The sequence below is a fragment of the Nannobrachium achirus genome, assembly GCF_963921795.1.
Source record: "Nannobrachium achirus genome assembly, chromosome: 23".
NCBI classification, from domain to species: Eukaryota; Metazoa; Chordata; class Actinopteri; order Myctophiformes; family Myctophidae; genus Nannobrachium; species Nannobrachium achirus.
This window is the reverse complement of record NC_137830.1, coordinates 12,211,940-12,228,489: the sequence shown is the minus strand read 5'-3', so window position 1 is coordinate 12,228,489 and position 16,550 is coordinate 12,211,940. Positions and strand designations below refer to the sequence as shown.

Here is a 16,550-nt window from a genome sequence, read left to right as displayed (position 1 = left end):
GGTACGTACTGCAGGGTTGAGTACCATCCACCCTAGCTCTGGTCCATAGCGTTTGAAGGAGTTCTCCCTAACGCTACTGTATGGTACCGACGAGCTCTTCTCACTGTGCTCACTGCCCAGGCTGCTCAGACTCCTGTCTGTAGTAAAAAATAAAAATTACACTTTTGCTACTCACCAAAATAAAGACGGCTTTAGGGAGTTGAACGTCTGCTTTCCTTAGTGGGAACACTCTGAGCCCCCCACCTCACGTCTAAAATACACTTTTTGGACAGAAAAATAAAATACTTCGCGCCTTGCAATGAGCTTGTAGATCTGCTATTTTTGGGAGTCCTGACCACTGATTTAGCAACATGTTAGGATTTAGAAGAGATTTGTAGAATAGACCTTAGGTCTTAATGGATTAACTCAAGATTTTTTCTCTGCTTCTCATGTTAGTCGAATGACTATGAGCAAGAATAACTCCGTGATTCATTCGGAATGTCGGTTTTCGAAACATTTTCAGGGTTAATTGCCGTGCAGCGCTACGTCACTTCAACACAACAGGAAAAAAAAGGAAAAAAAACAATGCATGGACATAATACGGAGTTGCCGATGTTAAAGTCAATTGCTTCCACGGCTAATTGATCCGGAGGGTGTAATAGGAACACCACTCAGCAAATCGAGCCCGATCAATGCTCAGTGATCAGACCTCGGCCCTAAGGGCCCCACAGGAGATGGCCTCTCGTCAGACAGCCCATCGATGAGCCTTTCCCCCACCTCCAGCTCTCTCACAGTGTAACACGCCTGTAGCCCATGCTATCTGACACCACAGCCAATATTCCTGTCCAGAGCGAGATGATGGGGTGGGGGTGGGCAGTGGTGTAAAGTAACTATAAGTGCATTTACTTAAAGGACGACTTTGCCACTTCTCAACCTATCTTCATATAATATAATATTTCTTTTTTAAACAATATTTTTGAAAATATATTTAGATTTTTATTATTGCGAGCACAATGGCTTCCACTTTAACATTGCAACTTTTCAGGAATAGAAAGCCTGCATTTTCTATTATCTTGGATTCTCCATATCGATGATGTCACAAGACGATGGGTTTCTGACCTGCCCACAATCATGAAGAGAGGCGAGAGAGGACCAATTATATGAAGGTTGTATGGAGTGGTGAAGTCGTCCTTTAAGTAATGTATTTAAGTAGGCTACAATTTTGAGGTATTTGTACTTTACATCAGTATTTCCAATTTCCAATACTTTTACTTCTACTCCACTACATCTCAGAGGCATATAGATTGTACATTTACTCCACTACATTTATTTGAACATTTTAGTTATTAGTTACTTTGTAGATTTTGATTATTATTACAAAACATACATTAATCACTTCAGCCATATATACATTTCGGCCATTTGAAAATAGCCGATCTACAAGCTCTCAATGCGTCGCAACGCATCTGCTATTTTTAAAAGATGTTAGTACATTTGAAAACCTGAAATCAGACATTCTGCACAATGAGTACTTTTACTTTTGGTACTTTAAATACATTTTGATACCAATACTTTTGTACTTTTACTCAAGTACATTTTGAATTCCGGACTTTTACTTGTAACAGAGTATTTCTATATGAGTCATCACTTTTCACAGTTTTGTGGGGTCAATTTTTAGCCCAAGGAATGTTTTTCGTGCAAAACAAATGCTTACAATGGATTTAGAATCATAACAAACCCCTAGTTAGACCCCTCACATGCTACTTAAAGATTTTTTTTTGGGGGGGGGGGTTCCTGTATAGTAAGTGAATGGGTAGGTGCAAGAAATCATTAAACATGAACCCTTTGGGACGATATTTCAGCCTGTCACCTGGCAGAATCTTAAAATGTACCCTTTAAGGATTAAGAAAAAACAGGTGGCGAAAAAAGATCCACCCTATGCGCGTGGACCCCCCTTTCTTACTAGACTATGGTTCTTCTCAACCATCGGCACACAGAGCAGAGAGACACATGATTGGCCCACTGACTTGTCTATCATCTGAATACCGGCCTAGTGGCCCAATCACAGACTACTGTGGCCCAAGGGTCCCACCCAAACTCAAGAGTCGTGCTCACACGGACGAACAAATCCATGCTCATACAAACACACACTGTCAAGCGTTGGAGCGGCAGGCACCCCTCGAAAAACAAGGGTTGTTCTCGAATGCAGAGTGTTTCCACTCTGCAGGCTGCATGACGGCGACTTACACCTCTTGTTTCTATTAAAACCCTGTCGTGAGGGCCAACAAGTCACAGAAAGTACATCATCACAGGCAGGCCGGAGGAAAAGAAAGAGATGCTCCCTTAATTAGCTGTGCGCTGCCGCGCAGCGGTGTCCCCATTTCTCCCGGGCGACCATGGTTGTTGTCGGTACACACGCAAGCACAGAGAATGCCGGGATTTATTCTCGTATCCAGTCGAGCTGTCGTGCAGGGAGCGTAGAAAATTGTCACTATTAATCCTGCGGGGAGAAGGGGGAGGTACGGAGGGGGGAGGAACAGGAGGGGAAATGCCCTTGTGACAAAGGAGGCTCAGGTCCCATCAAACCTGGAAGCACCACAGTCCACAGGCAGGTTTTGTGTGAATTGTGCTTGGTCATTCCCAGGATACATTGCAAGGGTCCAACATGTGTGAAGGTTACTCGCGTCATACTGCCAGCCTATATTTCCTGATTCACAGTGATCGTTCTGGGTTGTGCTTTGTCAAGTTGTGCATTGTTGTGCGCTACCTCGCATGCTTTCTAGTGGGTGCATAACCGTGCTAGACTGATGTATTGGTCTGGCCGTTATATAATTCATTATTTTGCCTTTTTTGCAGCCCATGTGTCCTGTTTCTTTCTTTTTTTTTCTTTTTTTTTTCAACCGCTCTCAGCCTGGCGTCCCTCATACACACAGCATGGCGTGTCAAAACAGGAATTGATCTCGCAGATGTTCTGGTGGAGGAAGCAAGCAGTTAGGAGGAGGAGAAAGGCTTGTGAGTGTCTGAGCGTCAACCAAAAAAAAAGAAAAGAAAAAGAGAGCGAAAAGAAAAACCTCGGAAATCTGCCGTCTGGCACCGACGCCAGGGGGGCAAATTAAACCGCCGGTGTTGTTTGGAAGCCTAGCGGCGTCTGGAATGGCTCATCTAGGGAAGAAAAGTACTGCAGGGTGATCCCTGGGACTTTGATGCTTTAGAGCCTAAACATATCCCGGCCCCAGCCCCACTCCCCTGTGATGAGAGTTGCACAAAACTCGGACAAACACTACTTTGGATTTGATTTTCTTCTTTGTTGGCAGGAACCAGAGCTCTTGTTGAGCCCCGGTACTTTCAGGCCAACAGACGGTTTCCGTTCTTTCATCTGTACAGAAGTGTTTGGACTTAAATGTACTTGACTGTGTGCGTGGACCAGACAAACAAAAAGATCCGCCACTCTCCAAATCCCACATCTGCTCCTTCTGCCAACAACACATCATTGCTGAAAAAATAACTGACAGGAGCACTACTGGTCCCTCAAACCACCAAGGCTCGCGGGAGGGAATAGTATTAGAGAGAGAGGCATAAAGGTTAAAAAGGCATAAAAATCCAGGTCCAGGCACTCAAGGTGGATTGTATAAGTGGATTGTAAACATATGTCAGCTTGCGCCTTAATCAGGGTATAGTAATGTTGGGTCACTACCTTGAAGATTATTGTATTATACATTTTTATCTTTTTGTCTTTTACCCCTATTTCTCCCCAAACTAGTCCTTTGTTCTACTCCTCCCGCCCAACACTCCCCGCTGACAGGGGAGTAGTTTGGCCATGGCCAGGCTACATTGCCATGCCCTTGGCTCTGGACACACCTATTTGAAAATTTAACACACTCATTATCAATGTGTTTGGTGCCGCTGTGTTGCTGCCGGGGGGCACACTTCAGTCCGACATTTCATTACTCCGACTACGTGGCTACGCGTGCGGTTAGGGTTAGGGATAGAGTTAGTAATGGGGAGAGTCGGACGAACACAACGTCGGGAGCAGGGACGTGCTGGCCATTGGGAAAAGCGGGACAACTCCCGAACGGCCGGTCCATTCCCGGCCTGTCCAGGCCGGCCATTAAAAAAAATGGCCGGCCCACGCCCACAAAGTAAATATAGCTCATGTAATTGGCCCACTGGCTTGTCTCTCATGATCTGAAATGGCCAATCTTTGAGTAGCAGCAGCACTATAGAGAGAGATCTATCTCTATAGTTCTGAGTAGCAGCAGCCCACAGAGCCATCACATTGGCCCCACTGGCTTGTATATCATCTGAATACCGGCCCACTACTCCCTAGCTTCCTTGACTACTTCTAGATGGTACATACACCATCATTAGACTCTCTTTAATCCAGAAAAACTATGAAACCTAAAATCACAGTAACCGTTCATCGGTTAGTATTTAGGGCCTCGCAGCACGTCCAGAAGGCGAAGAAATCTGGTATGCGGCCAATGGCCGCGCACAATGAGGGCCTCTCCAACTCTTTTTCCTGGGCTGAATCAGGGGCCCAGCTCGTCCCTGGTCGGGAGTAACACGTGTCGGAACAATACATGCCACGTTTTTAATCTGCTGTAGTGTTCAACCTGAACTGGAAAACAAACTACAAAATGAACCTGGGGTTCCATGTCCCTTTGCTTTTTGCTTTTTCAATTCCTAACGCAGCAAGGTCCATTATTTATTCTGCATTTGAGCCATGGACCACCATTTGATGAGATTTAGCCTCTCAGACCCAAGACTTACGAATATTTTGTTGTCGTTGGGTAAAATTTTGTCCACAATTCTATTGATTCTATCTATTATTGATGTTGGTTTCATAGGAGAGATAACAGGGAAATTTTTTGACCAAAATGACAATTCTTCTACATTCTGTAAGCAAAAGGACAACTTTGTTGTTTTTTTTACAACAAGGGTTCATATTTTAGATAGTCATTAGAGATGAGTGTTAAAATGTTTTCATTTACTTCTTTCTATCGTTTTAGTGATTTTACCGATTTTGATTTGCATGCATGCCCCCAGGTTGGGGGCATGCATGCAAGTGTGGCTAAATATGTCTTTTTAGACACAATAAGCCCATTCCCAAGATGCACCGCAATCTTTCATGGGCAGATGTGACTTATGGTTGCTGGTGTAAATAGTAACAGTGCCCCCACCCACTGAAATCAAAATACTAAAATCCCTAAAACAATAGAAAGCAGCAAATAAAAAACATTTTAACATTCATCTTTTCTTTCCTCTAATTACAAAAGATATGAACCCTTGTAAAAAAACAAAGGTTTTTCATTTTACAATCTCAAGAGTTAAGGGTCCATTTGTTTATGTGGGGACCTCCTGGAACCCCCTCAAGGACCACTGGTGGTCCCCGGACCACTGCAGAGAACCACTTTCCTAACGGCGACGACGTCAAGTCATGCAGACATAATGGGTCTGGGAGCGGGAACGTGCTCGTCCTCCTAAACAGATAGCGGCGTAGCGTATATTGATTAGCCTGGAACGATAAGTCACTGATGTGAATGTACTGTAGTCGCAGCCACCACGCCTTTTCACCATGAGCAGCACCTATTGTGTGCAGCCCCCCGCCCCCATTCTTCAGCCATCGGTATTCTGACATGCTGTATCCCCCCCCCCCCCCGCCGCGTTGTTATGGCAGAGGGAACGGCCATTTAAAACCCCATGATCGCAGAATGTCAATGGGCTTAAATTGCTCCGCAGATCCTCTTCCCCCTGAAGTGGCCCCTCTTCTTAATGCTGTGTCAGTCAGTCAGTGGAGCTGCATGTGAGATGTATTGAGTGGTGCCGAGTCAGTCAGATAATGGGGGGTGGGGTGGGGGGGCTACCGTTCCCACATGGATGGGGGGGGGGGGGGGGGGGGGGCAGCGGCTCAGGGGTAGAGTGGCCGCTTGGCAACCGGAACCCCTAGTTGCGCCTGATGTGCGGGTTGGTGCCTTGCATGGTTTCCTCCGCCATCGGTGTCGGAGATCCTCAGAGATATAGGGCAGTGGTTCTCAAACAGGGGGGTCCCCAAATTATTTCTGGGGGTCCCCAGAACATTAGCTTAATGTGGAACATTGTTTTCTCACTCAACAGTAGACAAACCAACATAAAGTTTAAGTGTATAGAGGGTATCTGCACATTTCTAAAGTGACAATTTAAGGACATTTTAATACCTCTAAAATGACAAATTAAACATTGGCCAAATTGTCAAATATTAGAGGCAGAAATTGTGAAAATAGCCGATCTACATGCTCACAACACGTTGTAGATCGGCTATTTTCACAACAGAACCGTGATATACAAAATGTGATTTTTCAACTCTTCTCTTGTGGGTGGGGGGTCCCCAGTTAAAATATGATTATTTTGGGGGTTGCGGCCTGAAAAGGTTGAGAACCACAGCTTAATTGGACCATTTGAAATCCCTCCAGTTCTCAAAGGCTTCCTCTGGCATCGGTCAGGGGAGGGGGGGAGGGGGGACAAAGAAATCCATACAGTAGCAGCTCTCCATCGCCTCTCCATCAACCAAGACTGATGATGGCTGCTCTGGCTGCATCTCCCGTCTATTACACAAACACCACAACAAGGTTGTTTTCAAAGCCACAGGGATGCAGTGGTGGACAGTATAGGGATGGGCCGAAATGAACATTTCATATCACGATTATTGTGACAAAAGAAATCACGATTTACGATATTATCGCGATAATCAAAATCCATTATCCTGGGGCGGAACATTTGCCAAAAAATAGCTTTGCGACGCGTTGTGAGCTTGTAGATCAGCTATTTTTTTTAGACTTTTGATAGAGTGAAAAAAGACGTACGTATATTATAAGTATCTTTTACCAATTATAGAGGGTTCAAGTGGTACCATATGCAGCTCGGCAAAAAAAAGCTGACTTGATCCCAGTGCATGACGGAGGACGATATCACGATAAATAAAATCTCCACGATATGATTATTGTCAGTGTTTTTTATCACGATAAGCGATAATACCGCATATCGTCCCATCCCTGGTGGACAGTGACGGAATACATTTACTTACTGCACCTTTTTTTTCTTCTTCTTTTTGAGTGTCTGCACTTAAGTATTTTATTTTTATCTCGTGGTTTTTGGAAGCTCAGTACTTTTCACTCCACTACATTTCAAAGACAAATATTATTGCGACCGTAGGTCGCATTTACTACCAAAACCTCCACAGGCTGTCTGTGAGTGAGTGAGTGAGTCAGTGAGTCCGTCACACTTTTGCCCTGCTCATATCTCCACAACCGTTGCCCCCATCCATGCCAAATGTTGCACACACACTCCTTGACTGCCAAACTACAACCTCCAAGGACCCCCGGAGCCCCAGGGACCCCCAGGTCCCTGGGGGACCCCCAGATGTAAAAAATGACCAAATGTGGTCACACGTCACACGTCACACTTTTTCCCTGCTCATATCTCCGCAACCGTTGACCCGATCCATGCCACATTTTGCACACACACTCCAGTCCTTGCCTGCCAAACTACAACCTCCAAGGACCCCCCGAGCCCCAGGAACCCCCAGCTCCCTGGGGGACCCCCAAGTGTAAAAAATGACCAAATGTGCAAAAATGACCAAATGACCACCCCAACGGGGCTGCTCATGGGGAATTCCCAGGGACCACCCACTCCTTGTGCTCCAGAACGGATGCAAAAGTGGTGACGCCCCCAGTGGAGGACCCCCTCCACTGCAGCTCACATAAAATGCCGATAAGGTCGCTTATCTCCCGATTAGGGAGTCTTACTGGTAAAATACTGTATCTCGTTTTGTCCGGTGGAATGTATGTCCAAAACCGTTCTTTCTGTATTTATCATTTTAAAAAACTATTTAAAATAGTGAAAATAGACGATCCACAAGCACACAACACCTCGCACCGCAAGACACTGTCAGGCATCAGAGCCTACGCGGTATGCGCCTGGAGCCCAAGGCTCAACAAAGCTCACCGCATCGCGATGCGACGCATTGTGATCTTGCAGATCTGCTATTTTCAAAGGATTTCTATACATTTGAAAACTTGAAATGGGACATTCTGCATAATGAGTGCTTTTACTTTTGGTACTTAATACGTTTTGATGACAATACTTTTGTACTTTTTACTCAAGTACATTTTGAATTGCGGACTTTTACTTGCGGTATTCATACTTTTACTTAAGTACACCATTTGAGTACCCACTACCCTGGTGTAATGGGAGATGTGCTGCTGTGTGTGGGTGCCTGTAGTAGGTTGTAATGTGTGTATGGAACATGGATCACACATGATCACTGTTGACTAATCAATGGAGCATCATGATACCATTGACTAAGGAGTAAAGACATAAAACACTCCATAGATTTTACATCTCAGGAGAGACACTTTCCAGGAAGTGTGGCGCTTGTGTGTGTGTGTGTGTGTGTGTGTGCGTGTGCGCGTGCGCGTGCGCGTGCGCGTGATAGGGCTGGGCAATACATGGAAATTATATATTGTGATATGGCATATGGCAATACGTTTTGTCTTTTCCTGGTTTTAACCACTTAAGTATTATCTAGTAGTTTAAAAGATGTCATCCCCAAAAAATCACCCAGAATTGTCAGTGATTTTCTAAGAGTGAGGAGCCATTCGTAGCCGTTGTGAACTTGTAGATCAGATTACGCTATTTTGGAAAAGTTTTGACAAGATTTCAAACAGTTTTTTTTTATTTTATTACCGTCACAATCCGTTAAGGTCACAATATCAATATTGGGATGTTCGGTCAAAAATAGAATGATATTTGATATAGTCCATTACCTAGCCTTGGTGAGTGCGTGTGTGTGTGTGCGTGCGTGCGTGCATGTCATTGCTTCAAGGCGAGACAGACTGCATTTGTGATTCCACATTGTGGCTGGATGTGTACTAGGGATGCGACGATATGAAAATTTCATATCACGGTTATTGTGACAAAAGAAATCACGATTTACGATATTATCGCGATAATCAAAATCCATTATCCTGGGGCAGAACATTTACCAAAAAATAGCAGATCTACAAGATCTGCTACACGACGCGTTGTGAGCTTGTAGATCGTAAATTTTTTGGCAAAGACATTTGATAGAGAGTGAAAAAAAGTACGTAAATTATAAGTACCTTTTACCAATTATAGAGGGTTCAAGTGGTACCAGATATGCAGCTCAGCAAATAAAAGGTGAATTGATCCCAGTGCATGACGGAGGACGATATCACAATAAATTAAACCTCCCCGATATGATTATCGTGAGTGTTTTTTATCACGATAAACGATAATATCGTGCATCGTCCCATCCCTAACGTGCACTGTAACACACCTAGTATTATCAGCTTTGGCATCATGGTTTTATCTCTCTCTCTCTCTCTCTCTCTCTCTGAGTGTGTGCAGTGAGGTGCCAAAAGAGCACAACAACTAGAGAGATGGCCCTGAATGGGTAATTACCATCGTCAGCGGCCGGGGTCCCTTGTGCTGCACTTGCATAAGCCCATGTGTATGAAAATATGAGTGTGCGATAGGGATGTGCCGATATGAAAATTTCATATCACGATTATTGTGACCAAAAAAAACGCGATTTACGATAGTATTGCGATTATCCTGGGGCGGGAACATTTACCAAAAAAAAAAGCAGATCTACAAGATCTACAAGCTTGTAGATCTGCTGAGCTTGTAGATCGGCAATTTTTTGGCAAAGAGATATGGTAGAGAATGAAAAAAAAGACTGTATCAAGGACGTATATTATTATAAGTACGTTTTACCAAAAGAGGGTTTAAATGGTACTGGATGTGCAGCTCGGCAAATAAAAGGTGAATTGATCCCAGTGCATGACGGAGGACAATATGACGATAAATTAAATCTCCACGATACGATTATCGTGAGTTATTTATCCCGATAAACGATATTATCGCGTATCGACCCATCCCTAGTGTTTGACTGTGCGTGCGTGCGTGCGTGCATGCGTGCAGTCGTGCACGTGCGCGTACGCATCTGCATGTGTGTGTGTGTGTGTGTTCTTGTGTATACTTGCATTGCCTACATAGCTGGGGGACAGAAGGGCAGAGATGAGAGGAGAGGGAGGAGGGGGGGAGGGGGAGGTGGGGGGGGTATCCTTGTTCTCCATGTTTGCGCAGTCCAAATCTCCCAGGACCAATAATGCAATTTTCAGTATAACCCACGCACACCTTGCCAGAGATAATTAGAGCGGACATGGAGTAATAGTGTCAAAACATAAGGGAAGAGGCGTCTCTCTCTCTCTCTCTCTCTCTCTCTCTCTCTCTCTCTCTCTCTCTCTCTCTCTCCTCTCTCTCTCTCTCTCTCTCTCTCTCCCTCTCTCCCTCCCTCCCTCTCTCCCTCCCCTCCATCTCTCTCTCCCTCTCTCCCTCCTTCCCTCCCTCTCTCTCTCCCTATCCCCCTCTTTCTACCCCTCCCTCTCCCCCTCTCTGCCTCTCTCTCTCTCTCTCTCTCTCCCCCTCTCTGCCTCTCTCTCTCTCCCTCTCTCTACCAACCCAGTAAATTACATTCCTGGTACGAGTGGAACTCTCCAGCCACCACCATCCTTCGCCTCATGAATCTATAGGGGTGCAGCCAGCAGAGGAGCTGATTTCTAATCCCCCCGAAGGCACTGCTGCATCAGACACATAGCGAACAATGAAACAGGGGGCAGGCAAGGCAGACAGGGACGGGCACGGGCCCGGGCCCGTGCAGAGTGTGAGTGACGAGAGGGCTTTTTCAGCGGGGGAGGAGGGGAGGAGGAGAGGAGGGGGGTGGAAGTAGAGGTGGGACGTTCGCGAACGAATCGAGTCTTTTGAGCGGCTCTTCGAAATGAACGACGGGATCCGGTTCGCAGTAGGGAGCCGTTCCTTTCTAAATGAACAGTTGTGGGAAAAGTACAAACATTCTTTACTTATTAGAAAGTATCAATACTGCAATGTGGAAATACTCTGCCACAAGCAGAAGTTTGGAATTAAAATCTATAAAAGTATTGGTAACAAAATGTAGATAACTACCAATAGTAGAAAGTACTCATTATACAGAATGTCCCATTTCACAAGTTTTCCATTGAATAAAATGTAGAAAAATATTTTGAAAATATCAGATCTACAAGCTCACAATGCATCAAATATTTTCAAATGGCGGATGTATATAGGGTTGAAGTGATTTGTAATTCAAATCAAGTATACTAAGTAACTAGTAACTAAAATGAGACAGTCTTTTGAGCGGCTCTTTGAAAGGAACGGATCCCAGAGATCCGGCTCACTTCAAAGAGCCATAAATCCCATCTCTAGGCTTCTCCTTCCCGGGAGCCCGGGCCTTGGAAATGACCGGGCATCATTTGTCGTTTCAGCAAATGGAAACGAAAACTTTCAGAAGTAGTGAAACTAGCCGATCCACAAGAAGCGACAGGTCATGGGCTAGTATATCGGGCTATTTTAACTACCTTAGCCTGATACTCTTGTATAACGAAGTATATAAGGCAGTATGAAGGAAAGAAAACCAACATCAAACGTTGAAATGTGGAGATACAAGGTTTCTGCCCGACAGCCAGGGACATGCTGGGCCCCTGATTCAGCCCGGGTAAAAGAGTTGGAGAGGCCCTCATTGCGCGCTATATTAGAGAGAGATCTCTCTCTATAGCGCTGCTGCTACTCAAAGATTTGCCATTTCAGATCATGACAAGTGACAAGCCAGTGGGCCAATTACATGAGTTATATTTCGTTGTTGCCGGGTGGAAACCTTGTCGGCTCCAAAACCGTTTGTTTTGTATTTATCATTTAAAAAATGATATAAACTAGTGAAAACAGCCGATCTACAAGCACACAATGCCTCGCACACTACTTTTGTGCGACGGCCTTGTATGATGAAGCAGGGCTTTGCTTTGTGAAAAGAATTACAAATTTGAAACTTGGAGATACAAGGTTTCTGCCCGACAGTGACGATTTACTTTGTTGGCCGCTCAGCCCCCAAAATGGAACGAAGGCCGACATTTTTTTTAATATATATTTTCCTAATGGCCGGCCTGGACCGGCCGGGAAAGAACCGGCCGTTCCGGAGTTGTCCCGCTTTTCCCAATGGCCAGCACGTCCCTGCCGACAGCAACGCAGTGTGAGAGTATACGTGAGGCAGGAGCTTGTTGTGTTGCTCATACACAACTAACTTAGCTCTGAATAAAAGGCTAAAAACGCTCTGGCAGCCGGTAGGGACTTCACTACCGCCTGAGACAGCTACTGTATGCAGACTGGAATAAAATAGAATAGAATAAGAATAAGAATAGAAATGCTTTTAAAGTTCCGGGCCACCGCCATGGAGTCTAGGGCTTCGAATCCATCGCGGTGCATCCGACGCAGCCGAGCATCTGTAGCCTACGAACACAATTGGCCGTGTGTTCGGTGAGGGGGAAGCCAGGGACGTCTTTGTCACTGCCACTCTCCTTTTGCACAAAGTAGAATGCAAGATAGAGGGCGCCAGATCCCTTTGAGTCACACCCTACCACTACTTCCTGTTCATCCACAGAGCATTGATTCTAGTCGTTTTCTCCATTAGATTAAAGTGATTTCATTTCACTTTTTTCTACTTTTAGTACTTGTCAAAATACATTTTATTTGTCTCCTTCATCTTTTTACCGTTCGTTGCTAACAGCTACTTCCGCTAATGCTAACCATTACTTCCGCTAATGCTAATGCTAATGCTAATGCTAATGCTAATGCTAATGCTAATTCTAATACTGAAATGCTAATGCGAATTCTAAAACTAAAAATGCTAATGCTAAAAATGCTAATGCTAACACCAAACGCTACACAAGGTTGCACACACTTTGCGAGCTGAAGGCACACTTGAAGCAGACAAATACATTTTATAAGTAATAAAAGTTAAAAGAAAAGCACTTTAATCTAAAAACGACTAGGATCAATGCTCTGTGGATGAACAGGAAGTAGTGGTAGGGTGTGACGCCCTCTATCTTGCATTCTACTTTGTGCATGTTGGTGTGGTGGCCGTGAGGATCTGAGTGCTGAACAGGTGGAGTAGGACGGAGGATTCTACATCCTCTCGGTGGGGGCTCCTCACCGGCAGGTGAGCCAGTAGGGGTGCGACAGAAGTAGCAACACAGACAAGTGCAGGGAGGAATTAATTGGTAGAACGACTAAACTGGGGAGACAGAAAGGGGGGGGGAGAGAAAATAATTGGCTACTCAAATTCTTTGGAAAGGAAATGTCGCAGAGCAGAATACAATACAATGTAATAGGACACAGAATGGAAAAAGAATGACGTCGAAGTATATCCTCACTGTCGGACAGAAACCTCGTATCTCCAAGTTTCAAATGTGTATGTTTTTTTTTTTCTCGTAAAGTAAAGGCCTGCTTCTTCTTTCAACGGTCAGATTCTACAAGCACACAACGCCTCGCGTGTGCTTGTATATCGGGCTATTTTAACTAGTTTAAAACATTTTTTAAAAAGATAAATACAAAAGAAACTGTTTTTGAACATACAAGGTTTCCGACAACGACGATATAATACAATAATAGCATGAGAACCAAATAGCTATTGAGGCTGCAGGTGTCACATACGGCCAAGTTAATCCTCTCTCCAGAAGCAGCCACTAAAGTTTCTCCCTTCACTAGTTGAAGTGAGTATCTTATAGCTCACACACTTTCTTTCCCCCGGGGGGACTCAGGCGGCTTTTCTTAGACTATCAGCGACACCCAGATCTTCGGCGTCAAGGAAAAACATTCCATCTACACAAGTCCCACACACTCCACCAGCACCCGGGCACGCCGAGAAAGATCTTTAATTATACTATATTGAATGGTCTCCTTTGAATGATTAGCTAATAGCTTTCGGGGAGCACATCGCGCCTCTGACAAGCCATTATGTCAGAGATGTAAGTCGTTCGGAAATGAATGTGGAATTTGCTGCGCACAGCGGCGACACAATGGGTTCCGCACAATGGGCCCGCTGGCCCGCTGTTGTCTCGTGAAAAGGAGAGCCATTTGCCAATGTCTGCTTATTCAATTATAACGACTTGCCAGCGTAACCTCTCAAAGTATAATGACGCTGGCGTGAAACAATGTTATCCGGAGAAGATTGCAATTATTTTAGCAGGAGTTGGCACACAGGCTCATCAGCCCGACATGCAATGGATGTCCCCTTGGCTTTATACTTTTAAAAACTTTTTTTATTTTTTTGTCTGTTTGCTTTCCATCTCTGCAGGTTCCATCGCGAGGTGCTCCTACATCAAGTACCACTACTCCTCGGCTACCATACCCAAAAACCTGTCCTACAACATCACCAAGACCATCCGCCAAGACGAGTGGCACTCCTTGCGTAAGTTCCCACTAAACACAGGGAAATCCAGAGTGTTATCTTAACCCTGAGAGCGTACAAATGGAACCAAATGGGCCCGAAAGGGTCCATTTTGGTTCCATTTGTACAGCCTCGGAGTTACAGATCTGTTAACGGTCAGTTTAGTTCATGTTTTTACGCTCTCTGAGTTAAAGGAGCTATAGTCAACTTTTTCTTGAAAAACGGATGCTAAAATAAAAATAATGTTTCGAAAATATTTTATAAAAAAATACGCTTCATATATGTGTTTCTATTCAAAAAAGACCACAAAAAGCGTAAAATAATAATAAAATGATCATTTTGGCCATTGTCAGACCGACACTTTGTTTACATTCTAGTCTATAGACTAGGATGTAAACAAAGTGTCGGCCCTACAATGAAAAAGTTGACTATAGCTCCTTTAAATGAACATGATTTTCCAGAGACGGGAGACTGCTACACACTATATCACATGGTAATGTCCCCTTTTTTTTTTACAAGAGGGTATTTAAAATGATCAAAACTCAATGATGCCTTTTGATAAAGTCAAGGGAAAAAAGTCACACTGCAAGAATTGCTTACAAAAGCAGTTTTTTTTCTTTTCACCGAGAACTGGGGGAAGAAAATGTAGTCGTGTCGAGAGTTCTTCAAATGTTCTTGCCAATCTACTGATCATATTTTATTGACCGCCTCACCCGGTGAGTTTACAGCGGCCTGCTGCTTAGCGAAAGTTAAGCGGGGCGGCTAATACGATTTCACCGCGGGCTACGGCGCAGCTATGATTTGATTAGATGAGTTGCCTTGTTGTTGACAGTTTTACTTTTCCATGCTAACCTTCATTTTGGCTCAAAGCAAACAGAAGGAGATGACACTTTGAAGAGGGCAGCCTCTGTTCAAGGTGGTGTATTTTGTTTAAAACTCCATTGGCAAATTTGTATTTGAACAAGAACAGTGCCCGTTGGGCAGCAGCCTAGTTGGGAAAGATGCTAATAGGGAATGCATGTCCCCAAGCACGTGCACACATAGACATCAAAGGGGGCTTGCGAGTGCCCTTTACAGACCATAAATGCAGTTTTTACTATGGTGAAAGAAATGCAAATCCCCTCTTTCCATGCCATACCTGAAGCATTCAAGAGAATTGCCTTGTCCAAACTCTCCTGAACTTGAATGCAGCATCTTATGTTGAAAGAATTGCCCTCTCGGTGTAGAAATCCATGCCGTTACACGACATCTCCAGTAGTGACTTGATTATGCTTAGTTCAGTGTGGTTTTACACACCGAAAATAGCCGACCACCGAAAATAGGTCTGCTATTTTCGGTGCTTCCACCAAAAGGCCCTTTTGGAAATTTCAGCGACTGCCTCTCTAACATGTCCCACCCTGTTATGCAATACCCGGTATACCCATTGTCAGACCTGTTGTAAACGTCTGTATGCCTGTGTCCTTTTTGTGCCTATACTGTCCGTCCATGTTCCTTGTATGCCCATTATGGAGAATGGAGACCCTGATGCTATCAGTATACAGTATGTGGCCATATAAGTGGACTGACTAAGAAAGCAAACGGCAGGTGTGGGGAATTTGCCAAATCAAGCTTAGGCATGGGTTGTCATTGCAATCAATGATGGGGTCACCAAAAAAGGTCCCTCATAATATGGGGTCGTGCTAGAAAAAAGTTTGAGAATCCGTGATTAATGGGTTAAAAAGCACATTTCTCTACTGGATTACCCCAAAGCGCTTTACAATGTGCATTACATTCACACATTACACTCACACCCATGGAGAAAACCACACAAGGATCGAACCGGGAACCTTTTAAATCCCAAACGGCCTCCCGCACTGCAGCCATTGTCTCTGTCAATGACGAGGGAATCATGTTTAACAGAATGCCACATGGCAAAGTTCATGGATGAATACATTGCCTGCCAGCAGGTATCTCAAATGGAAGTCTGCAGTGACATCTGCATGACACGTTTAATCACTTTACAATACCGTAGTATAGGGATGCATAAATTGATTATTTTCTTAAAGCTATACTGTGTAAGTTGCTAAACTAGTGGTCAGTCGCGGTATTGCTTTTTTCGGACGTTTTTTGTCCGGAGTCGCCGCGGACCACCGGAGCGGGTCCGCAAACCACCGCGACCGATACGAATCCGTAGAAGGGTAGAACGTAATTTTCTGGCCAGGATTTGGGGAATAAGAGGTTAAGAATCCTTCACCATCGTAAACACTGGTTGCTGAGG

At 44.5% G+C, this 16,550-nt stretch overlaps 1 protein-coding gene across 1 annotated transcript in view; it reads left to right on the top strand.

Annotated features, from left to right (window-relative positions):
• The window catches only part of tmem178bb (transmembrane protein 178Bb), a gene marked incomplete at both ends in the record, with an annotated part of 232,420 nt that overhangs the window by 104,169 nt on the left and 111,701 nt on the right, over positions 1 to 16,550 (top strand). Inside the window, one exon of the mRNA XM_080754527.1 lies at positions 14,201 to 14,314. Coding sequence (XP_080610653.1) covers positions 14,201 to 14,314 — 114 coding nt within the window. The remainder of the gene's footprint in view (positions 1 to 14,200; positions 14,315 to 16,550) is intronic.